Source organism: Ammospiza nelsoni, chromosome 9 (genome assembly GCF_027579445.1).
Source record: "Ammospiza nelsoni isolate bAmmNel1 chromosome 9, bAmmNel1.pri, whole genome shotgun sequence".
NCBI classification, from domain to species: Eukaryota; Metazoa; Chordata; class Aves; order Passeriformes; family Passerellidae; genus Ammospiza; species Ammospiza nelsoni.
This window is the reverse complement of record NC_080641.1, coordinates 6,825,281-6,849,389: the sequence shown is the minus strand read 5'-3', so window position 1 is coordinate 6,849,389 and position 24,109 is coordinate 6,825,281. Positions and strand designations below refer to the sequence as shown.

The 24,109-nt window shown below is 42.9% G+C and overlaps 1 protein-coding gene across 1 annotated transcript in view; it reads left to right on the top strand.

Moving 5' to 3' along the window:
* DNM3 (dynamin 3) overlaps positions 1-24,109 on the top strand; it is a 174,833-nt gene that overhangs the window by 135,883 nt on the left and 14,841 nt on the right. The window contains exons 17-19 of the mRNA XM_059478068.1: positions 13,839-14,003; positions 18,657-18,883; positions 20,894-21,127. Coding sequence (XP_059334051.1) covers positions 13,839-14,003; positions 18,657-18,883; positions 20,894-21,127 — 626 coding nt within the window. The remainder of the gene's footprint in view (positions 1-13,838; positions 14,004-18,656; positions 18,884-20,893; positions 21,128-24,109) is intronic.

Sequence of the window (24,109 nt, the reverse complement as noted above, 5' to 3'; positions counted from 1 at the left end):
AACAAGCCTGTACTTGCATCAATTTTCTTCTCATTTTGTTGAGTACCATGCTGATACCTTTATGCTGTGATCCTGCACCACTCCATGGCAGCAGCAGGAGCTGCTGCCTTACTGGGAGCTGATGGCTGAGGTTTCTTGTTTGGTTTGGGATTTTTTGGAGTGTTTTTTGTGGGTTTTTTGGGGCAGGGGTTGGTTGTGTTGTTTTTTTTTGTTTTTTGAGGGTTTTTTTTGGGGGGGTTTTGGTGTGGGTTTTAGTTTGGTTTTGTTTTTGTTTTTGTTTTTTTTTCTGAAGATAGCAATTTATTCCCTCACTGCTTCCATTCACACCTCCTGCCCTGGTTAGAAGAGAATGATGATTTTGCAGTAAGGTTTCTTTCACCTGAGAAAGCTGGTGCAAGAATTTTGTCTGTGACAGTGTGGTCATTGGAGCCCAATGGAAATCATCCTGTCAGCTAGGAAGCTTCAAGGCAGAGGGCTCAGGCTTTCCCCTGCCCTGCTCTAGGTGACAGAAAGCTGCCTGTGAGTGCCAGTAATTCACACTCCTGTGCCACAGCATTTTCTCCTTTGCCATATCAGTGAACTGCACCCTGAAACACAGCCTGTGATTGCAGACCATGGTCTTTCTCCTGACCAGCTTCCTTTGCTGCTTCTCTGGCCACTGAGTGGTTTTTGTTTTCAGATTCTTTCATTTTCCTCTGGTTCAGTTCCCATTCCTCTTCCACATTCCCTCAGGCAAGTTGATCTCAGTGCCTGTTTCCATAAGCCCTCCCTTCCTCCAGCAGTGCTTCCTGTGAACCTTGGATCACATCCTCTCCATTTTCTTGCCACTACCCCGTGCCCCTGCACTCCCACATCCTATCTGTGTGTGGGGGAAAGAGGGACATGCTTTTGTAGGCACCTGAATTGAAGTTGTGCTAGTTCATGCTGAGGTAGGTGTCTGCCTCATTCCAGACAGCATTAGGCACAAATAAGAATTGTTTCATGTGGAATACGTAATTATTAGTTGGAAAATCTGCACGTTCTCAGATGCCTCGTCAACACTCCATGCCTCAAAATGTGCAGTACCCAGCAGCTGTGGTGTTAACCTTTGCTAGGCCATGCTGAACATGGGAAAAATCAGTAACTTTTGTGTTTGCATGGGATCTTTGTTTGCTGTGATTAATGGTCCACTAACAGTGTCCAGTGCAAGTTCAGTGCAATGTACAAAGTGTCTTTGATGCCAGACATTCTACAGTGCTGTGCAGAAACCAAAGTTAATAGTTGTAAGCCTGAGAAGACTGGAATGTTTTCAATTTACTTTTAAACAAATGACTTTATTGTGCCATTCTCACATGGGAGTAAATTCCACAGCCTTAGTGCCACATTAGACAAAATTTTTTACCTGCTGGTTTCTGTTTATGTTTGGAGAAAAGAAATTAACCTCAGTTAGGAGTTGGGGGAATAGGACAGGACTATTAAACTCAGTGGGAATTCTGGCAGGGGTTTTGTTGGGAGCAGAGTGGGATGCAGGAGTACAGGATGGAGCTGGAGGATGATTTATGCTGCAGTGAGGAGTTAAGGAATTCTTTGTGCCTGAAAATCAAACTCATGAAGGACACCTGTAGGAAAGGCATTCAAATTGGTTTTGCCACTCCACAAATGTAAGGAAGCAGTTGTAGTCCTAAGTAAACCCAGTGGGTACTGGGAAGGAGATTGTTGGAGACTGTGGCTGGGGATGGATCAGGCCCAATTCCTGAAAGGAGCAATTTTGGAAGTAAAAGGGGGTGCATCCATGCAGGAATCACAGCTGGTGACCCCAAGGAGGGAAAGTGTCCCTGAACTCACCCACATTCTCCTGTAATGGTAGAGATTTCAGACTGACACAGGGAAGTTGTGAAGGAATTTGACTTTAATACTTATAGGAGGGACTAATACCATGAATTTGTAAAAATATGAAATGTGTGCAGAATGCCCAGGTAGGAGCATGGATCCATCCAGCATTACTCCAAGTGGGAGACCATCTCATGATAATAATTGTTATCTTCTGGTGGATAAAATGCACAACCCATTCCAGTGACTCCTTTGGACTGAAACATGAGTGTCCATTAATTCCTAACAGAACTAACAACACTGGATGTTTTTTTCAGCTCCTCACTTGGCCTTTTTTGTACTGAACCTTTTTTTACAAGGCTTTTGTTTAGTGCTTGTTCCATGGTTTTATGGCTTTATAAATCCATATGCAATCAATAAAAGGATTTGAGTTTTGACTAGGTTTTGCTTTTACTTGGGCCATCTACAGTTCTTTAGTATTTTATGTTGTGCATCACTGCATTGAAATCCAAATGGAACAAAATTACAGGTTTAAATGATGCTCAGGATGCTCAGATGCAACTGCAAAATTGGACAAACAAATCCCCTCACCTGAAAACAGCATTAGAGTCTGTTGTCTTCCTGTATGTTTCTAACTTACATCTGGTCTTTTCCAAAGTAGCAGCTCCTCTCTGTGCTGTGGCTTACCATAAAACCTTAGCTCAGTTAGAAAATGACCAATGCAAATGGTGCCAGTAATTTTGCAGTGTCCTCAGAGCCCTGAAGCCTTTGCTGCTACTTGTTTGGCCTCTAGAGTAAGATACACTTGAAGGTGATGCAGAATGTGGATGGGGAAAAGGGGCTGAGAGTTATTTCCACTTCAACTTGTGAGGCAGGGAAAGTCTTTCAGCTGTGTTTCTTCTCACTGTGTGGCCTTTTCTCTGTGAAAAAGAAATTGTGTATATTGATCATCGCTGAAAGAAACCAAAGTGTGTACAGCAGGTGACAGCTTTTACTGCTGGGGACAGAGGCAGGGCCAGTCCTTCCCAGGTGATGCCTGTGCATGGTTTATTCCCACAAGTAGAACAATGATTTTGGTACAACTCTGGATTTTCCAAACACTCAAAAATGTATTTTAGGACTTGTTCTGGTCCCTTTTCCTGTGCTGGGGAAGAAGCTGTGTAAGAGAGGACAGATGGCTGCTGCTAAACCTGAGTGTTCCTGGGCAGCAGCAGGTGCCCAGCTGCCCTCTTCAGATGGGAAACACAACTGTGCTGAGCAAACACCAGCAGGCTGGGGCTGGTTTGGGTTTCCAGACTGGGCAGAGTAAGGAGCAATTATATGTTTTTGCCTGAGATTCCTGCAGCCCTCTGTAAGCCACTCACTTCCTGGCCATCTGGAAAGGCAAGGCTCTCACTTGCAATGTCTTGGGAAAAAGGAGGAGGAGGGAATGTGCTGGGCTGGAAGTGTCTCATCCCCTTTATCTCCCCAAAGCCTGCCTACAGCAGGGAAATAACCTGTGCTCCAAGGGGGCTCCCCAGGCCCCCCAGCTTGGCAGAGAGGGAGGGAACACAGGGCTCTGAAGGCAGAGGTGTCTCAAATGAAATGATACTCCAGTCCTGCCACAAAAGTCTTAATAGTCCATGACTTTTAATACAGCCATAAGGCTATAAATTCAGGGATTTTGACCTCAAAGTCTTTGAGCATGTTTAAAAATAGCTCACCCATCCTCATTTTATCACTTCATATACTCTGACACAATTTTGGAACCTGCCTCCATCCCATCTAGCAGGGGAACACTATAATTACGAAGCAGTTTTGAAAGGCTTGTTCTCTCTTAACTTAAGGCAGAATAAGGCTTTATGTATTTTGCAGGAGATTATAAACAATTCATTGGCTAAAATTAGCAGTAAAAAGGGAGCCCCAGCTCTTTCCTGCCCTGTGGTTTGTACCACAAAGACTTAGTGTTTTTAAATCATGACAGAGCTCTCTAAAAACCTTGAAAGCATATTATGTGTGTGTCACTTTGGCTCAGTTAGGAAGAGTCTCACCTCCAAGCCAGAAGGCCATGGGTTCAAATTCCATGCCTGCCCCTGGATATTGCTGTCTCCCTGTAATTTCATTGCAGGAAACCTTTAGAAGCATAGGGGAAGAAGAGGGAAATTTCCTGTCTGGAGCTCCAGTGTGAGATATTCAGTGCTTGGGATGATCCATTAAACCAGGGCTCTTCCTCCCAGCTTTGCCCAGCAGGCACAAACCCTGGAGCAGGGAGGGAGAGCCCTCATGGGAGGGGCAGTTTTTTCTTTTCTTGACAAAAGCAGTTGTAATCCTCAGGATTGTGTGTGAGAGCTGCTGCTCCTCATTGTGCTGCCACCAGGACAGGGTTTCCTTGAGTCTTGATTTGACCTTTTGCTGCTGATCAGTGACAAAAAGGGGAAAACCAATAAATCCTTTTGAACTGAAAACACCAGAATAGATAATTTAACTTTTTTAAAAGTTAAATTGCAGAAATAACCAACTGAAGTGCCAAGTTAGGGTTGTTTGTGGCAACAGCAAAGCCAGGTAATTTTAACTGCAAAGGTAAACTCCATATGGTCACTGTCCTAATCACTGATGTCCTTTTCCTTCCCCACAGAGAGGTCAGAGTGGTTTGAGCTTTAAACTTTATAGTTTCATTGTGGTTTGTGCCAAAGGGAATGTGGGCTTATAACATGAAGTGTTTATGTTTGTTGTTTACAGACATGTGTATTAACTTATCAAAATCTCACCTTCTCTTAAATAAAATTTATTTTTAGGAGGAAAAAGAAATTCTTTCATTTTCTACTGCTTTTATAGAATACATAGAAGGGGTTTGTCATAGTTATACAAAATGGAAGCCATGTCACTAATGTATGTACAGCACAGTTGCTCACAACTCATTTCTTTCCCTGAAAACAATTTTACCCAAGAATGTTCAATGTCTGTTTTTGTGGCATGAATCCAAAATGCTCCTCCATAGATGATTTTCTTTTGTTTAGAAGTATTTCTTACATTTCAGTAAAGTGCTCAGTGTTTTCAAATTCCTCCTCTGCTCTGTTTTGAGGCTTTTTTGCTACAGCAATGCTGCAGGTCCCATTTTGGCTTGCAGCTTTAAAGGGGAACTTAAATGGAGACTATGGACATGGTGATCATTGATGCTCTGCTGAGGTAGGAGTTCCTGCCAGAATTTGTAGCACACTCTGCCTGACTGAGAGCTTATGGAACACTCACTGATGTGGATGAGAGCTTTGAATCTTAGGACCTGAATTATCCAATGAAATGTTTTGATGAGGACTCTGGCCAAGCTATGCTTGAGATATGATTCACATGTGGGAAAGGCAGATTTGTCAACTCAAGATGCTGCTGGTTGTTGTGTGTCCACTTACTAAATTAGATTAAATACGTTCCTTTTTTTTTTTTTTTTTTTTTCAGATAGGCAATTTTTGTGGGTACTACAGAGACTCTGAGAATTGGGCCAAGAGCTGGAGAGATAATCCATCTTGTCCTGGCAGGAATGTTGGCCCATACAGTCACATCTGGGGTGTGGGTGGGGGGGTCCCTGCAAGGCTTGAGTTGGTAATGGGCTGTCAAAATTGGGGGTAAAAGGTGGGCCAGGGGGTTGTCCACAAGACGGATTTCTGCACTGTGATGTGGTCCATGCTGGGAAAACAAGATTGAGAACCCTTCCCATGGAGGCTGGCTGAGCAGTGCTGGCTGAAAGTGAGGCAAAGGGAAAGGAAATGGTGCTGCTGCAGAGCACAGAGATCCAACTGTGTGAAAGCAGTGAGGGTGCTATTAAAATGCCATCTTCCTCTCCCTTCCCCTTTCCTTCCTCCCTTGCTCCCCCTCTGCTGTCAGCCTGGCTGAGGAAAAGTCAAATAACGTACGACTGTGTTCCTTGGCATCACAACTGCAATTTCCCTTCAGGGGCTTCAAACTTAAGAATGGGAGGTTTTAAATCTTGCTGATTCGTGCTATTCCAGCAAGCATATGTGTGAGGAAAAAGAACAATGCCAGCTCGAAAGAGAAATCACAAGTGAGAAATCATTGCTGCTAAATCAGGTGTTGCAGAGGCCAGTGGAAAATTCAGACACTAAGAGAAGTAGGAAATTGCTTTGTTTAGAGCTGGGAAGGTTAATGAGAATGAATTAGAAAGTGGTCTCTGTGTATTCAGCCCCTAAGGATTTGAGCAAAGTTAGAGGGATTTATTTACTGATTATCCAGACTATACAACTGGCAATAAGATTAAGTGAGGAATTTTGGAACATGCTGACATTTCTTATTTGCATCATTTACTATGGAGATCATTTGTCGGTGCTGCACTGAGTTTGTGGTGAGCCAGGGCTTAGTCTGGCCCAGCAGAGACAGATCTGGTACTTCTCATGGCTCCAGGGATGTGGGGGTGAAAACAGCTTAACCTCCTCTTTTGTGTCTCAGAGAGGAAACATCGAGTTTGTCTAGGTGCTTATCACGGCAGAATTTCAGAATATTTTCCTAGAAACCATTAATTATGGAAAAGAGCAGAGTTACAGGGGACACATTGCATTAGATCAAGTAAAACTAAAAGACAAGGCTGGAATTTATAGAGCCCAGCACTGGATGCTGTACAGAGCTCCCCCACTGCAAGGCCCCTCTGAGCCCATCCCTCCCAGCATGCACAGGGATCTGCTGCCCTCCTCCCCTCCTCCTCCTCCTCTTCCTCCTTTAGTCACACTTACTTCAACCAGGCTGCTGAGTACCCAGAAGTTACCACCTCAGCTGGAACAAATGAGCAGGGACCACAGAATAGGAGTTCAGTAAAGGATTAATTTCAAACAGAATTATGATTTGAATTCATTGTTCTGGGTACTTACCACTGAAATTTGGTGAAAAAAGTGCAGCCCTTAGACACAGACAAGTTGTAATTTGCACTTTAAACTTGTCATCTCAGCCAAGGTATTTCACTCAGCTCCTGTCTGTGCACTGAGCACTTACTTGCCCCATTTTAACCTTGAGAATAAGAAAATTCCCTGTTCCTAAAGGAATCCTTCAGCTGAGCCTTGTTGCTGGAATAAGGAGAATTCTGTTAGTGATCCTCTCTTGCATGGTTACTGCTAAGGGAGGTAAATACCAGAGAAGAGAGGCAAGGTGTGATTTCAGTCTTCCTGTTAATACTTCCCTGATCAGCCTCGTGGATGACCAATTTTCTTGCTTTCTGTTTTCATCCTCTTTGGTAGAAACTCTGGGATTTGTGTTTGTTTTGGTTCTTAGGGGACTGCATTCCACAGCCAGTAGCTTTAATCCTTTAATCCTGACATGTCCGGCTGATGCCTCCACCCATGGATTGCCTCCTTCCACAGCACATGATCCTGTTCCCCTCACTAATGGCCACTGCTGGATCAGGCTGCTGGCTCTGGGAATGTGTTTCATGCATTTGGTAACAAATCCACAATAAATTTCAGCCTGAACATCATCTGGGCCAATCGTTGCACTTTGAGTCATCCTCATCATGATGAATTCCAGGGTAACTCACCATGTTTGTGACTTCCCAATACCCACTGACATCCTTCTACACTGAAATAATAGCAAATACCCTGCCAATAGTACCTCATATCCTAGATTTTTTTTCTAATGTGCTCTTATAAATATGGGGCACTTCCTGCGTTGTTATGACAAGGAAATTCTTTGACTGAAAAGTTTGCAAATTCCACAGTAGTATTTGTTTTATAAACAAAGGTGCTGTTTTCCTTATGCCAGCCTCTTTCTGCTTTTGCTTGTCCAGCAGTCTGTTCTGAAAGGCATGAGGCAGCTGTTGGCCCCCAGTCAAAACTTGCAGTGGAGGGAGGGTTATGTAAAAGTCCTTTGTGTGAGAGACGTACATGGCAGCAAATGGTGAAATTGGAGTGCAGATCTTTGAGGAGAGAAAACAATTCACAGCAAGGTTTTATTTTTTACTTGATTTTTGCATAGAACAAAAAGTAGGAGATACTGTAATTTAATTTTTTTTTTTTTGCCTTTTCAGAAATCCCTTTTCTTGTTGCAGTGTTGTGGGTAATTTCACACCTCTTTGCACCCAGTAGCACCTGCTGGATATCAGGGATGTGAGAGGTTGCCTAAAGTCTCTCTCTATCTACGTCTTTTCTGAGGGATGCTACTCCAATTCTTGGAAGAGATTTGCAGCTCTCCTAATCCATCTATTTCTGTGCTTCACTGTTCTTACCATAAAACACTTTCCAAATATTTGTTTGACATCTTTTGCTGGCTGCAAAGATGCTCATCTCTACCTTTCCCCAAGTGATTTCTTTTGAACTCATCAGTCCCAATTTAATCTTACCTTTTCCCTTCAGGTAATACTTTACAGAGCCCTGAACCATCTTCAATGGCTTCATGTGAACACTCTCAAAATGTTCCTTAAATTTCTGATGGTGTGATAAGCAGCACTGGATGCACAATTCTTGTCATGATTTTATAACAGCAAGATGTTATTGACTCGTGCTGTGTTTCTATTGCACTGTGGACACAGCTCCTTTTCTGCTGAACTGCTCCATTCTCACATCTAAATGATTTATTCCTGCCTAAGGAACCCCATGGTGGGGTTCTTGGGGTGTCCTGTGCAGGGCCAGGAGCTGGATGATCCTTGTGGGTCCCTTCCAACTCAGGAGAATCTGTGAAATCAAATACTTTCTATCCAGAATGAACTCATCTAGATTTTGAACCTGTTTCTCTAGGTCATTGTGAACTCCAGTCCTGTCATCCAACTTGTTCACATTCCCTTCCAGTTTCTTCTCATCTGTACCTGTAACAAACCCAGGCTATGACCCATCATCCTGAGCATTTAATAAGCACATTATAAACCACATTCCATAGAAGTCCCCTTGGTACAGTTCTCCACTTTGCCAGTGAGCCATTGACAGCTCTTCTATGGCAATGAGCATGCAAGCATGAACTGCAGGGAGAGCACACTTCCACTAATGAAAATGTCACTTGAGATTGTGGCAGAAAGCCTGTGTGTGATATCTGTGTCAATATCTGTAAGATCTGAATCCCTGCTCCAAAAGGAGGTTGGATTGGTTTGCCACAGTTATTAACCTGTGAGATGAAAGTAAATCCAGATTTCTTGGAGTTCTGGTAATACATCATTTCTCTCAGTGTCACAGTTCCAAATCAGCTTCTTCTCTCCAGGGAGAGAGCCTGCCAGATTGGGAATGTTTGGGATGGTTGAAGCCCTGGAGGTACCAGGGGAGCAGTGTGTGCATTCAGCAGGAGGATTTAGCTCATGGTCTGTCCTGGGCAATGTCTGTAGCCACAGACAACAACAGGAATAAATGATTGTTTAAGCTAATCCAGGGAGTGGAACACTTGTGAAGCAAGCTGCAGTAGGGTGTATCATTCTTGTGGGGGTTATGAAGTGAGAGATGCTGTGTGTGAGGGAAAGCCAGATCACAACCTCTGCTCAGAGCAGCTCCAGGCTGCTAATGAAGGCATAGCAGCTGAAAGGGGCAGCCTGTGGGTGGCTTAGTAAAGGGAACAGCAGTACAAAGTCAGGACATGCTGAAAGCATGGAAGAGAGTGGCAAAGTCACCCTCTGTGAGGGAAAAGGACAGCTTCCAGGCTGCCTGGGAAGTGTTCTTTTTCTGCTGCTTGCTTTGTTGTAAATACACAAAAGTAATGTATTGTCATTTACTTGTGGTTCCTTCCAGTAAGAAAACCTCACTGTGTGAAGCCATCATGTGGTTTCAGCAGTCCTCTGGCAAAAGGCACACTATGTACAGCTGAGAGGATCTTAGCTAAATTATATATCCAACATCTAACTGCAATGAAGAGAGAATCAATTGTAAAGATTTAGGGAAAAGCAGGGGGGTTAGGACAACTGCAGTGTGCTGAGTGTTGGTGCATTAAAGAAAAAACTTACTTGGACAGGGATATATAAAATGGATTTTATATGTATTTTCAGCAGCTGTGAATTAAAACATAAATGCAATCTGGCTGGAATAATTAATTCTCAGGTGGTTGTTGCTGTTGTGAACTTGGAACTGTAAATGAAAGAGCTGGAAGCAGCTTTGAAATGAGCAATTTCTTACTGCAGCCATGGACATATTTTGTACTGCACAGAGCATTGCTTTGCTGCTGCTCTGATTTTTACCCTTGAGTCAGTCACCTTCCAGTCTGCTTCCTTGTGGTCACTGTTAAGAGAATGCCTTGGTTGATACACTGCTCTAATGAAAATGCCAGACAAATGCTCCTTCTTGGAACTGACATCAGAATGTTATACAAGACATTCTTAAATATGCTGGCAGCTGCCCTGAATGTAATGAAATCATGGAAATTAGAAGTATTGCTCTCTCTGTGTGGCCAGCTCAGGACTGTTTTCAGTGTGTTACCCACTTTTGCTGTGAATTTCAAAAGGAATCACTTTTCATTAAGTTTCCTTGGGACATTCTTGAATTTGCTTATAATTTCTACAATCAGAAAAATTACCCTGATATCCTAAGGTATTACTCCTTTGTTTTGGATTGCACAGCACCCCCAGTACCACAATAAATCATTCCTCTTGCAGCAGAGAGCTCAGAAGATCGATAACTTTTCTGGTAGAAATGATGAAATCCTCTTCCCACTGCAGCCAGCAGTAAAATTCCCACAAACTTCAGTGGTTTGGATTTCACAGGCAGTTTTTAGTCTGCTCGTGTAGGGCACATGAGTTAATCCTTAGCACATTCCCAGTACAGAAGGTGTGTGATGCAGGGAGGTTGGAGAGCAGCAGAGCTGTACCTTGGATTTCAGTAGCACCTTCTCCTGCAGGGATCACAGAGCAGCTTCACACAGGTGAGACCACAGCAGAGTGCAAGGGATCAATATTTCGGTCTAAAGTGCAGGGAGCAGAAGGAAAGGATGTCTGGGGGGTGTGTGGAAGGGTACATGGAAGCACCCCGTCTCCCACCTTACTTTCTCCTCATCTGTGGTTTTTTCACCTGTTGCTTCTTTGTAGCCTTGGTGTGTTTCCATCACATACTCTGATTTAGAGTTTTTCCAGATGAATTCATTTCCTTTACCTGTTTTTTAGCACTCTAGCTTCTTCCTTAGCTTTCTTTGTTGGAGGTTTGCAGAACTCCCTAAAATAATTGCACTTGCATTCCTTTGAAGTAGCAATATTCCATTCCTCTCAACAATTAATAGCAGCATTAAGCAAGAGTCAACTGACTGAAAACCTAGTCCAGATTCATGTGCTGTCACTTAACACTTGCTGTTGGAACTGGTGAGTTCTGGCTTGGGGATGAGGAGCTGAAAGGACTGGGCTGCCTTGGCTGGGAAAGGAGGCATGGAAAGCTGTTTGCACCTTCTTTGTTCTCCCTTCCTGCTCAGCCTGGTGGCAGTGGGCAGAGGCTGGCAGGGTTTGTTCTGTGCTCTGCTTTGGGTTTATTCCCTGAGCAGGCTTTCCCTGCAGGAGCCATGCTGTAAGAAACAGGGATGGGCTGAGGGGTGACCTGCACTGAAGGTGGGGTCACTGTGAGGCTCACAGAGACAAGAGCTGCTGTGAAACAGTGGCCTGGGGGTGGCATCTCTGTCACCTGGGATGCCCGGCCTTGCCAGGCACCCTCATTTCTGGCTGCTGCTGTTGGCACAGAGCTGAGGCAGCTGAGCAGAGAAAGGTTTCTAATGCTTGGAGGGGTCCTGGAGGGCACAGAAACCTGCTGGAAGCAGATTTCCATCTCCATGATGCCATGCAAACAAGATGGTTTCTGGCATGAAAAGCCTTCAGTTGAGACATCAAATCATTAGGAATACTATGGCCAGAAGCTTTCATAATAAATTACTGTAAAGTCATGAAAGATTGATCTTTTTTGATTTCAGAGAAAGTAAATCAACAGTATGAAGTCAGCTCTGTTACAGTTTCAAACAAGAGACTATTACCCTTTGCCTGAAAGATCAGAGACAAATTACTATTTTTACTTTACATTCTCTTGATGAGGATAATGATAAACATCTGTCACTTTGCTGCTTAGCCAGTTAGGAATCTTATTGCAATCTGTAATTTAAAGAGTAAAAAAAAAAAAGGAAAAAAAATGCATGAACAAACTGCACTTTATGTAGACAGCAAAGAAGAAAAGAAAGAGAATAGATGTCAAGTACAGGGAAACAGGGAAGGGGGCATTTTGGTCTGTAGTTACTTGGCTACAATCTGCATATATATGAGAGATGTATGTTTTTTTATTTCTTTGGTATTTCACAGGGAAAATTACCATTAGTTTTTCTTTAGACATGGGAGCTAAGGAAAAATAGTCTTTGCACTGTGACTTTTGGCTACCTGCAGTTTATTAACAAAAAGATTAAGGTTTTTAAGGTGGTGTCTACCAATGTTACAGCATTGAAAACCGTGTTTTCATCAAGAGCCCTTTCAGTGTCCTCCACAGTCACAGGATTTTTAGGAAGCACAGCTAATTGTTTTCAAAGATCAGCTGCTTTTCCAGTAATTCACCCATACTTTTGAAAGTTCTTTTCAAACACTCAGTTTTGTTTCTAAATGGTACATTGGGTCTTATTTCTTAACAAAACTAGAACTTAACACATCACAAACATTCCATTTCATTTAGCCTGGACTGACCAAGCTGTAGCTGAAAAGGTTCCAAGTGCTCTACCTGGCAATGCTGTGTGAGCAGAAGCAGAGCCTGCACCAGGACATGAAACCAGGAATCCCTTCTTGGCCCAGTTTCCTGCAGGGAGAAGCCTCTTTGGTGACATGTTTGCATATTTAGCACTAATGGCCTTTTACTGGTGGGTTTGATACTGATCTCAGCTGCTCCAGAAATGTTTAAAGCATCAGCCATGTGCCAATTTTAGCTAAAAGCTCTGTTGTAAATGGAGCTGTGCTGGCAGGGCTCTGGCTGATAGACAACTCGTTCTCCTTGTTGGCTTCTTCAGTTTTTGCAAGTGCTTTCTCTTTCTTTGTGTTCCTGATGTCCAAGGCCAGGCCGGATGGGGCAGTGCTGTGGTGGGAGGTGTCCCTGCCTGCAAGGGGGCTTGGAACAACATGAGCTGCAAGGCTGGAGCACTTTGGCTGAAGTCAAAACCAAAAGCACTTTGTGCTTCTATGATTTTATGCTTCTGGGTACCCACAGAAGCATACTCAGGTACTCAGATTTAGATTTTACAGTTTGTGCTATTCATGCTCTGGCAATTGTTTTCAGGGAGAAGTTTGATATCAGAGTTTGGGGAATGTTGTTCTTTGTACTCTCTGGGTAGAAATTCCATTCTTTTGGCAACTGCAAGCCTCAGACAGCAGTTTGATTTTCACCAAAAAGTTACTATTTTTCTTTTAGGTTTTCCTATATTTATACAGGCCAGACTGAGGCAAAGTATAGGCCTTTTAGCTTCCATTTAAAGTTCTTGGTATTGAATTAGGTCAGCTGTTTGCATACAAAGAAGATTTCTTTTCTATCCAGTGAAAAAGAGACCACAAATATATAACCAGGCCTTGAGCATTGGAAGCAATGATGCTTTTGCTGTTATCTTTTATAATCCCTTTGTTTATATAGGTGCTATTCACATCTAACAAGTTGGAGACTGAACTGCAAAATTTGTCACAAATAAGTCAGCTTTAAATAACAAAAGTGGGTTTAACCCACAGAAGGGTAAAATTAAAGATCCACACTTAGGGTGCTGCTTTCTTGCATGGGTCCAGCTGGATGAATGTGAATGATAAAAGATTTGATAATAAGTATTGCAGTAAGTGATCTGAAATAATTCCTTGGTGTGACATTTACCACTGTGTATCTTTCTTTGTCTAAAAACTTTCTTTAACAGAAAATTACAAATTTGTGTAGAAATACATACATGTGCTTTGTGCAAAAGGTCTCATTTGGCATTAATCTTTAAAGGTCCAAATTTCATGATGCTGAACACTAATGTTAAACAAGCCAAGACTTCATATTTTAACCTGTGGATAGTCTTTGTATGAGTTATGTTGCTGGATTACTGCAGTGTAAGTCCAGGGGTTTTTCCCCCAATATGTTTCAAGTTTACTTCAATCTGAAAGACTTTTTTTTTCTCCTTTGCAGACTGAAACTGAAGAAAATGGCCAAGCAGATAATTTTTCAATGGACCCCCAGCTGGAAAGACAGGTGGAGACAATTCGAAATCTTGTGGACTCCTACATGTCCATTATTAACAAATGTATCCGAGATCTGATCCCGAAAACAATCATGCACCTCATGATCAATAATGTAAGTAGCAACCAGAGTTCTAAATCAGTTCAATGTGTCTGTCAGATCTCTCACTCTCAAACACCCCTCTGGAACACAGCAGCTACTAAAGAGAAGAATTAATGTTCCACTCATGGACAAAATATTCCAATATTCCATAGTACTTGAAGTTCTGCAGCCTTCTCAAAGGGTGGCACGCTGCCTTGAGTGCTTATCCCAAAATCCTAAAGAATTCATTTACATCTTAATCAGAACACAAGTTATTATTTAAAGGTAACTCAAGGTGGGGATGCTTTTGTTTTGGTTTTTATTTGATGTCTTGCTTTTGATATAACAGGAAGAGGAACTGGGAGCTTGGTGTGGGCAGCCTGTGAGAGCAGTAGAGCAGAGTTGTGCTTCCTTGATTTTCCATCTGCTGGCCTTTGTCAGGGTTCATAAAGCACTTCTTATTTTGTTTGGGTTTCTTTATATTTTCAGGTTACCATTTCCAAGGAATAAATCTGGAAGCTTTGGACACTGTTGTTTAGATAAGCAGATGTGGTTGGTTGATTTATTGTGTGTGTCTTTCTTAGATCTGAAGATTATTTGGTTAAAACCAGCTTTGAGATACCATTGTTTTTCCACTGCAGTGGGAGCTCAGTCTTCACATCCTGGCAGAGTTCTGAATGGACCTTGTTGAAAACTGAGCTTTAATATTAGTGCCACTGCTGCCATACAAATTACTGATGGGACCCAGAGCCCCTGCTAGCTCTGAGAGGTCATCAAACCAGTCAGCCTTTAGCAGTGCAATATGCTGGGAGGCAAATGTGATTAGAAGGTAGCATTTACTCTTGACTCAGAGCCACCTCTAGCCTTCATCTGATGGATTTCATTAGCCCTGTGGAATTTGTGTTGCACTTAAAAGTTAGGTGGTTGGACAGGAAATTTCAGTGGGATTTCCTTGTACATTTAATACAAACAGATTTTTTGCATGAGGGAAGAGATTTTTCATTAAACTTCATCAGGTTTAGGGGAGTCAGAATGTAAGTAATGCTCTAGTCATGGGTGAGTTTTTACAAAAAACCATGGGAACAATGGAACTGCCCTTTTTTTTTCTGGAAATCAGCCCTGCTCTAGACTTCAGAAGTTGAGTGTGTGTCCTCACTGCTCTTTCCAGATCATTGCTAGCAGCTCACTGCTTTGACTTAGCCTATCTCCAGTGCCCTTGGAAAGGCTGGGGTTTAGCTTTTCATTTCATAAACAGCAGAGCTCAGTGAGCAGTTGCTTTTGAAAGCTTACATTAAATTTTCTGCCACTCACCTCCTCATCTGGAATTGTTTAGGGGTCTCTGAAGTGTGTGCTTCTCTCTCAGAAGTAAATTGCTGCGAGATTTTGTGCTTTCAGTCTCATCAGCTGTTGGTGACACTGATAAAGCCTGCCAGGCTGGCACACAGAAACCACACACTTAAAATATCACCAAGCTTTCAGCTGACCTCATCGTCCCAAGCTGCATTTGGGCTTCCTAGTGAGCTGAGGCCTACACCTCCATCCTAGGGTTTAAATTTGTGGCAAAAAATCCAAACATTTTAAGGAACTGTGAAAAGTGACATAGAAGCATTAATGAATTTCTTTCTGTACAGCATAGGCAGTAAAATACCATATTGAAAACAATAGGTAAAATAGCAATTTTTAAAAATCAGGGCTATTGAAAAGAGAAAGAAATGGTTGAATCAAGAGTGCTGAGCCTTGCCAAAAGGTTGTGCAAAGATCTGGAAAGGAGTGGAGCTGTGATTGAAGGTGGGTCCTGTGAAGTTGTGTGTGTTCCTTGGAGTATTCAGAAGTCCAACCCATCCACCAGGAGTTAAGTGAAAACACTTTCCCTCCCCCTTAATCAACATATTCTCTATTTTCTGCTGCCCCATCATGTTGCCTCCACAACTCTGGAAACAAATTGATCCCAAGGAATTTGTTTCCATGACAATTGCAACCTCCCAAGTTTTCTTAGAACTTCCTTTCCACTTTGTGGGCCCATAAACAAGTACTTAGAATTCAAGGAAAGTATCAGATTCAAACTCAGTGTACAGAAAATAATTACATGCTGTCCCTGAGCATATTTTGGGGCCTAAGCCTACATTGTTGTGTTCCAAGTGCATCCCTTGTTCTTCCCCTAGGGTGAATGTTGATTACCTTAAAAGAAAATACATTTACCACACAGAACTGCATTGAGTTACCATTACCAATTCAAACATGCCCAAACAAAAAACACATACACAAGTTTGTATTTCACAGTGCCTTGGTATCCTGGATTATACAGGAGGGGTGGTCTTAAGAGTAGTCAGTATATGCTCCATAAACAGTGCTGATACTGATCTCAGCTGAGGAGGAAAACTCCAGAGGACTTGGTGCTGCTAAACTGCTCAAGGAATGGTTGTGTTTGCATTTGAGGCAGTGCCATGTGTTGTCTTCCCCCTGAGGAGGTTCCAAGCCCACCTTGCCCCATTTCAGGGTACCAGGGCAGATTTGGGGCACTGGCATTTGGATGCTTGCTATGGTGCAGCTTTGACTGCAGATCTGTGAAGGAAAATGTTTCAAATCATTCCTGTGAGCCTGCTTTCCAGAAGGGAGCAAACATGAGTAAGCATCACTTTTCCCTCCATTTCCAAGCTGGAGAAAGTGGCTCTGGTGGGAGATCTTCCTCTGTCTAGCACAGCACAGGAGGGCAGGAGGCTGATCCAAGATCCATCGTAAACACAGCAGTCTTCCCTTTCCAGAGGAGGGAGTTACTCAAATCCTCTGCCAGTGACAGACAGGGACCTCTCATGATAATTGTCACAGGCTGATTTTTTTCAAACAGATATTTGTGGTTTAACAATGCCTTTACAATCAGCTCTGGCCTTAATCTAATTTTAGGACTTCTTTTTTTGAAGTGATGCCATTAAAATGCTCATTTCATCGAGCAGAATGTGATGCTGTTTAACTGTGATATCTGTTTTTAATGTGGAGTTTTTGGCAATCACAAGGAAAGTAGTGTACTCTGGCTCTTGATCAGTACCATCTACTGGAAAACAGCATGAAACTCATGGAAAAATGTTGCAGGCTTTGCTAAGAATTTGTGCATCTCCTGTCATACGTGAATGGGAAATGACAGCCAAGCCCAGGCAAAGTGGTTTTGTTTCCCTCTGAGCTCTGTCCTGGCTGCCTGCTCATTGCTGGTGACCAGAAAGGGTCCCTTGGCTGTGCTGGCTCACTGCTCTCACTGACCTTGTCTAAACACAAACTTTGCCTTAGTCTCACTGTCAGCCTTTAAATCACAAAACTAGCACAAACCCATGAGCAAATGGAGGTCAGGTTTATGTAATCAGAATCCTGGGAATGTACTATCATCACTATCTCCAGTTCAAAAAAGCTTTAAGGAGCAAAGCACCAGATGAGAAATAGATCAGAAGAGCAACAAGTCTCAAATGCAAGGATTTAGTAGGTCAGCAGTTGGTCTATTTACCACAGTCTTATTTAATCAGAGTACCTCTAGCTTTTTATGTCTCTTAATGTGGCCCAGGTTTCCATAACCAGGGCAGGCATAGCAGGAAATCAATACAGTAAATTAGATTACTTGGAGACCTCTCCCTTGAGTTTGAATGTGTGTGGATGGGTTATTCAGAATCTGACAGACCTGCTGGAAATGAAAGACGCTGTCTACGGTTGGGTAAATTGTTGCTAAGAAAGTAATTAACAGGTACATCATAAAGCCTGAAAATTTCCATTCCCAGGGGAATTTATATCTGAAGGTACTGCCATTTACTTCCCAGTCAGCCCTTTAGAAATGGCCCAAAATGGCCCAAAATGGCAGCTGGCTCCTGGGAGCTGTTGGGAAATGAAGGGTAAGCAGAGGCATCACCTCAGAGATGCAGAATTGCAGCAGAACTGGTGTAAGGTAGTAAGAGAAAGTGATTCAATCTCCTGCTTCCAGTGATCTCCCCTATATTTGTTCAGCATTGTATTTTCCATAGCGACTTTTGTTTATTTCTTTGGTGGTTTGGATTATTTTCTTTTCTGTCTGATTGTGAAAAACGCCAATCACTTGTTTTTAAAATTTTAAAAGTTTAATAGTAATAAAATGGTTAGAAAAATAGTAATACAATTTGAGTAATAAAAATTTGGACAATTTGGATTAGGACAATATGAGACAATAAAAACAAAGAGTTACAGAGACAGTCCAGGTACCTTTTTCTGGGCAAAATAAGCCCGAAAAAGGACCCACGTTAACAGAGGATTAACCCTTAAAAGCAACAGCCTGTTGCATATTCATACACCTCATCCATGATGCATCAATTCCATTCAAACACAGGATTCTGTCTGGGCAGTGTCAGCTTCTTCCTCTGAATCCTGACGGCATCTTCAGGACTGAGCAAGGCAGGAAGAAGTTCGTTTCTCCTGATAATGGAGCAATAAATTCTCTTTCTCTGACAGATTCAGGTGTCCTGTGGCTGCTATCTGGTGCGAGTCCTTTCTTTAAAAAAAGTATCCTACAGAGCATAGTTTCTATTTTAACCTTATGTTATAACCTAAAACTATATTTAACACACTACTTAAGAAAATTAATACAGCATAACTTTCTAACATAACACATATAATATTCATTTGAGTATTTGCAAAAAGCCAATCATAAAATACGCATTTTTCCCACTGATGAAACAGGTAAAAGAATTTATCAACGCAGAGCTGCTGGCTCACCTGTATTCCTCTGAGGACCAGAACACTCTGATGGAGGAGTCGGCGGAGCAGGCGCAGCGGCGGGACGAGACCCTGCGCATGTACCAGGCGCTGCAGGAGGCGCTGGCCATCATCGGGGACATCAGCACCAGCACCGTGTCCACCCCTGCTCCCCCGCCTGTGGATGACTCCTGGCTCCAGCAGGCACGCAGGTGAGCAGCCTCACAGCCCCACAGCCTCCCAGCTGCACTGCCATGGCACCCAGCACAGGCACTGTGCTCTGTTCCGTTCTCTCTCTGACCTGCTGAGCTCTGTCCAGCAGGTCGGGTTGTGGCACAGTCCCTGCCCTCGGGGTGGTGTTAAATTTTTATACTAAAAACTACATGTGCTTTATTTACAATAATTTTCCAATACCTATCACCTATTAGACACTCTGTCTCTACTCTAAACCAATCACCATCACAGCAGAAGATGGAGGACAAGAAGGACAGGACACGCCCAGATTCCTCCATCTTGCCCCTTGAACCCCCATTCTAAATCCCCAAAATTCTACTTTTTCACCCAGTGACAAATTCACTATCATTCTACTCAAACTCATGTGGCTTGTAAACCTTCACACAGTTGTTAATTGTTTCCATGGGCTAAAATCAAAGGCACAGGTGTTTGTGACTCCGTGCCAAGGTCTCTGAGCCCCCTGCCAGGGTCTGGGATCACCCAGGGCAGCCAGAGCAATGTCCTGGGTCCTGACACTATACTATACTAAAAAATACAGAACAAATCCTTACTAAATGCTAAAAAATAATAATAAAAACTTCTGATTCTTTTCAGAGTCCCGACACAGCTTGGCCCTAATTGGCCAATGAGTCAAAACAATTCACACCAGAGTCCAATCAAGCAATCACTTTACACAATCTCCAAACACATTCTGCATAAGCACAACACAAAAATCCCAAATGAGATAAGAATTGTTTTTCTCTTCTCTGAAGCCTCTCACTGCCTTTCAGCTTCCCAGGAGAAAAACCCTAGGTGAAGATGTAAATGCCACAGTGGCCAGCCTGATTGTCTAGGGCACTGCCACTGTCTTTGTTTTTTTGGTTTTTTTCATTTAGGGTTGGGATTAAATGTGTGAGATTGTATTTTATGTTTGGATGTTTATTAGCTTTTATCTCCATCACAGTTTTATAAACTGGGAGTTCTGCAGCGCTTCACTCTAACAAACTAAAAATGGAGTTGTATTTCTTTTTCTACAAGGCTTTTTAAGGGTAAACTGTCTAATTAAGAAAGTACACTTAAATTATTTTTACTTTTAACTTAATAACTAACTAGTCATGGCCTGTAATGTGGATTTTTAAATTTAATTTTACAATACTATTCAAACTTATGAAGAAGAAGGACTAGATTCTGTCTTTAAACTTCTATCTTGTCTTATATATATTACTATATTCTAAAACTTTAAACTCTAAGTTTTCCACCCTGTGATATTGCACACTTCTATTCAAACTCCACACCCACAATCTCAGTTCTATCATTCCATTTGGGAAGCTTTCTCTACAGCCTCAGGTCAAATGCAGTGTTCTCCCAGGGGTCAGTGTCTGTCAGCATAGAAAGTCTGAAATTCTCAGTAACCAGAGTTCCAACAAGATCAGGAGCTCCCTCCCTGCCTGTCTTTTTGGGAAGATGCTCCTCCAGGTGTTTATGACATCTGTGAGGAAAATCAAAACATTTTCCCATATATAATATGGGAATATGTTTATATATATATAAACATACCCACCTATTCTGTGAGTATGTTTATGTGAGCACCAGACAGGATATTTGCCTTGCAGAAGACCATCCACTGGACTTACAGCTTCTCTGATGCTTCAAATAGCAGCTGCTTCTGTCACCCCAGTTTTGTATCCACTTGGCCTCCTTTGGCAAGCTGTTATAATAATTCAGCATGTCAGGCTCCATGTCCTAGAAATTCCACTTAACAAAACATTATTAGGACTTGAATAATAAAATCCATTTTATTCACCTCTTTGCTTGTATGCTGCCAGTGGGAAACACATGAGTCTTAATTGTATGTGATCCTCTGACACTGACAGCAAAGGAAAATGCCAATAAAAACCATCTGTCATAAGTTTTAACTTTTGTTTAAAGCAAAATACAATACATCAAAGAAAACCCAAAACGTGCACCCCCACCTTACTGAACTTTTAAAATCTCTGATATTTCCCCAGATCACCTCCTCCAAGTCCTTCAACTCCGAGGAGACCCACCCTGAACAATCCCCCCAGCAGACCCTTATCTGGCCGAGGGCCCGCTCCCGCCATCCCCTCTCCGGGCCCGCAGTCGGGAGCGCCCCCGGTGCCGTTCCGCCCGGGAGCTCTGCCTCCGTTCCCCAGCGCCGAGGGCCACGGAGGGCCCCCCCAGGTTCCCTCCCGGCCCAGCCGGGCTCCTCCCAGCGTGCCAAGGTAAGAGCTTGGTGTTCCTGGGGGTGTGCCATGGTTCTCTCCCCTGGCACCGCACAGACAAACGCTGCGCTGCTCCCTGGGTGGGACGCGAGCGCTGCTGCTGCTTGTAGCAAAGCACAACTGGGCGTGCCCTGCAGTCTGAGGGGTTTGATGGAAGCACTTCTTAGCACATAGCCTGTTTGAAAAGAGAGGAAGACTTTTTCATTTTAAAAAATTCTGGTCAGTCAGTTGGAAGACCCTGATTTGTTTGCATTAAAAACACCAGTTCTGATTGTGTTGTACCTCATAAGGGCTCAGAGAGAGAGAGGGAGGTCACCTAGCCCCAGGAGGAGAGGGGTAGGGGTACAGCTCCTCGCTTGTGCCCTTCTGAACCCTCACCCGAGGAAGCAGGGGCTCTCCTGGGAGAGAGAACAAGAGCAGTTCTTGTAGAACCAGTGGAACAAACTGGTAGGAGTCTGATTCTTGTCCTGCAAAGCCAGCAATTTCCAGCCAGTTGGAAACAGTCCCTGGTTGTCTTACAGGGTACATCATATGGTATCAAGCAATTAGTTAAAGAACAAGATTATCTTCAGTGCATTATTTCCTTTCCTTCTCAGAGCTTTGCATTTATCAGGACCTTTTAAAGTAGCTTTGCATATTGTATAATTTTCTATGGCATTGACTGCTTTTTTTGTTATATGAATAGAATGTCCTTAATGTTTATTTTCACAATGATGTAATACACTTAATCACTTATATATATATATATATATATATATATATATATATAAAACATCTGATTCTAAGGGATTCATTAACTTTCTAAATTATGAGAGGCGTGGGCAGATAAGGCAATGTTGGAACAAAGGGGTTTCTCCATTTTTGATAAATTAGCTGTTACATTGAAAGTACTCACAGTTTGGAAAAAAAAAAAGAGCCAGCTAAATAGGAACCAAAATAAAATGTGCACATTTTCAATTTTGAAAACGGTAATTGAAAAGAGTAGCTTTGGAGAAGAATTTTCTTTTAAATAGGTGAGATCTGTCATAGTTGTCAGTAACTTAAATTTGAGGCTCAGTGTTTCTAATATAATTACCCTTTATAATAGAAAGCATAAATATCAAAGGGATGAAGTGTTTTTATACATTTGCTATAAAAAGGGCGTTGTTGCATCAATGCCCAGCCATGAAACACTCTCACCTCAGTGCATATCCTGTAGGGGTAGAGAGGGGGGGAGAAATCTGGAATTGCCTTTCAAAACTGGAAGGGAAGAACCCAAGGACCATCCCCTTGCTGGGAGAGCCTGGGGCTGAGCCAAAGGGTGCTGGCCCTGCTCTTGCTCTGTGCCATCAGAGGCCACCTCAGAGGGATGCAGGGCTGAGGTGCAGCTGTGCCAGCTGTGCCACCCGAGAGAACCATGGCTCCCATCCCCTGCCCTGCACGGCAGCACGTCTCCCTCCCCTGCCTGCCCTGGCTGTGCATGGATGCTGCTTTCCCAGGGTGCCTTGCCAAGAGCATGTCTGCTGATCTTGTCCTTCATGCCAGAGGGCTAGGTGGGATGGAGACCAGGAAGGAATTTTCTAGCACGCAAAAGACACTTGGGTAAGCAGCCTGGGGACGCCTCCGCTCGGGACCGCCACTGGTGGCATGAAAAGCAGTGGTGGATAAAGGAGGTCAGTGATTTTCAAATTGTAGCTGGATACAGAACTGAATGTGAGACTGCCTGACATTTTTGTGGAAAAAAATAATCTGCAATACACATCTTCTGGACTAGATCCTAGTTCTGTCTTTTAGAGCTATGAAAGCCTCAGACAGAAAAAAAATCTCAGCTGCTGAAGAATGAAGGAAGGGTTTGCTATTCTGCTGAAACTTCAGGTTTCTTCTGCTGACTAAAGTGTGAGGGAGGAAATCCCAGGGAAGGGGCTGCAGGGAAATCACCTGAGGGGGACAGTGTGGCCAGCTCCTGCGCCTATTTAATGTTTCTTTGGAGCCCTGGAATTTCAGCTACGCTTGGTCTGGTTTTAATAACAGCCTTTGCAGGATCATAGGAAATTGACTCAGAAAATGGGTCTGAGATATTAAAAGGGGGGAAAAAGAGTTTTGAGGAAGAGTTCTTGTGGAAACTTGAGCTTTTTCTGTGACTTATTTTTGAACTGGGGCACTGTGCTCTGACTGTTCCACCACCATTTTCTGCAGGGATTCCTTGAAGTGTTTGGATCTCTCTTATCTAAGGAAATAGTTTAACTTGCTGAGAAGAAAGTAGTATTTTTAAAGTTTATCTCCCTTTCCAAAGGAGCTTTCTGTTGTAGCCCCTGTCCCTGAGACATGGAGCTGAAAATCTGACATACTGAAGAAATACAGAGTTTCCATTTTCTCCTGTTCTGCCTTAAGATAAAAAGATCATTTTCAGGGGTGAGACTTGGACTGTCTTTGTCCAATGAGCAGATCAGCAGCACACGTTTGATGTGGAAAATTTGGCACCTTACCATGAGATACAGCCCATCTTTGAAAACACATTTTTTTTTCTTCTACTTTATTAGGATTTATCAAAGGAACTGTACAGAAATGGTGAGCTCTCAACATTCTCTCACTGTTCCTCCCTTAATGTACAGGGAAAGGAAAAGAGTCAGGAGAGCAGGAAATAATTTTCTTCCCTGCTTCGCTCTGATTCTAAAGCTGGTTTGGGTTATGTGCTCTGAATATTTCTGTAAGGAAACAGCAACTATTTGCATGATACATGCCTCTTTTAATTAATCCCACTTGAGGTGGGTGGATCTCTCCAGCAAAGCCTGTGAGTAAAGGCCCCTGGCTTTAAGGGCTTGATGCCAAAGCATATATGATTTGTGAAATATTCCCCACTGCCAGAATCTGGATTATTCCTCCTCTCTCTTAAAAGGCTGCAGCAGTATTTTGAAAGAAAATGCAGCTGTGTGCTTGGTTTGGTAGGACAGCTTTAGGCAGGCACTAGAAGCACTCCAGCTCACCCTGATGTGTGTTTGCCTG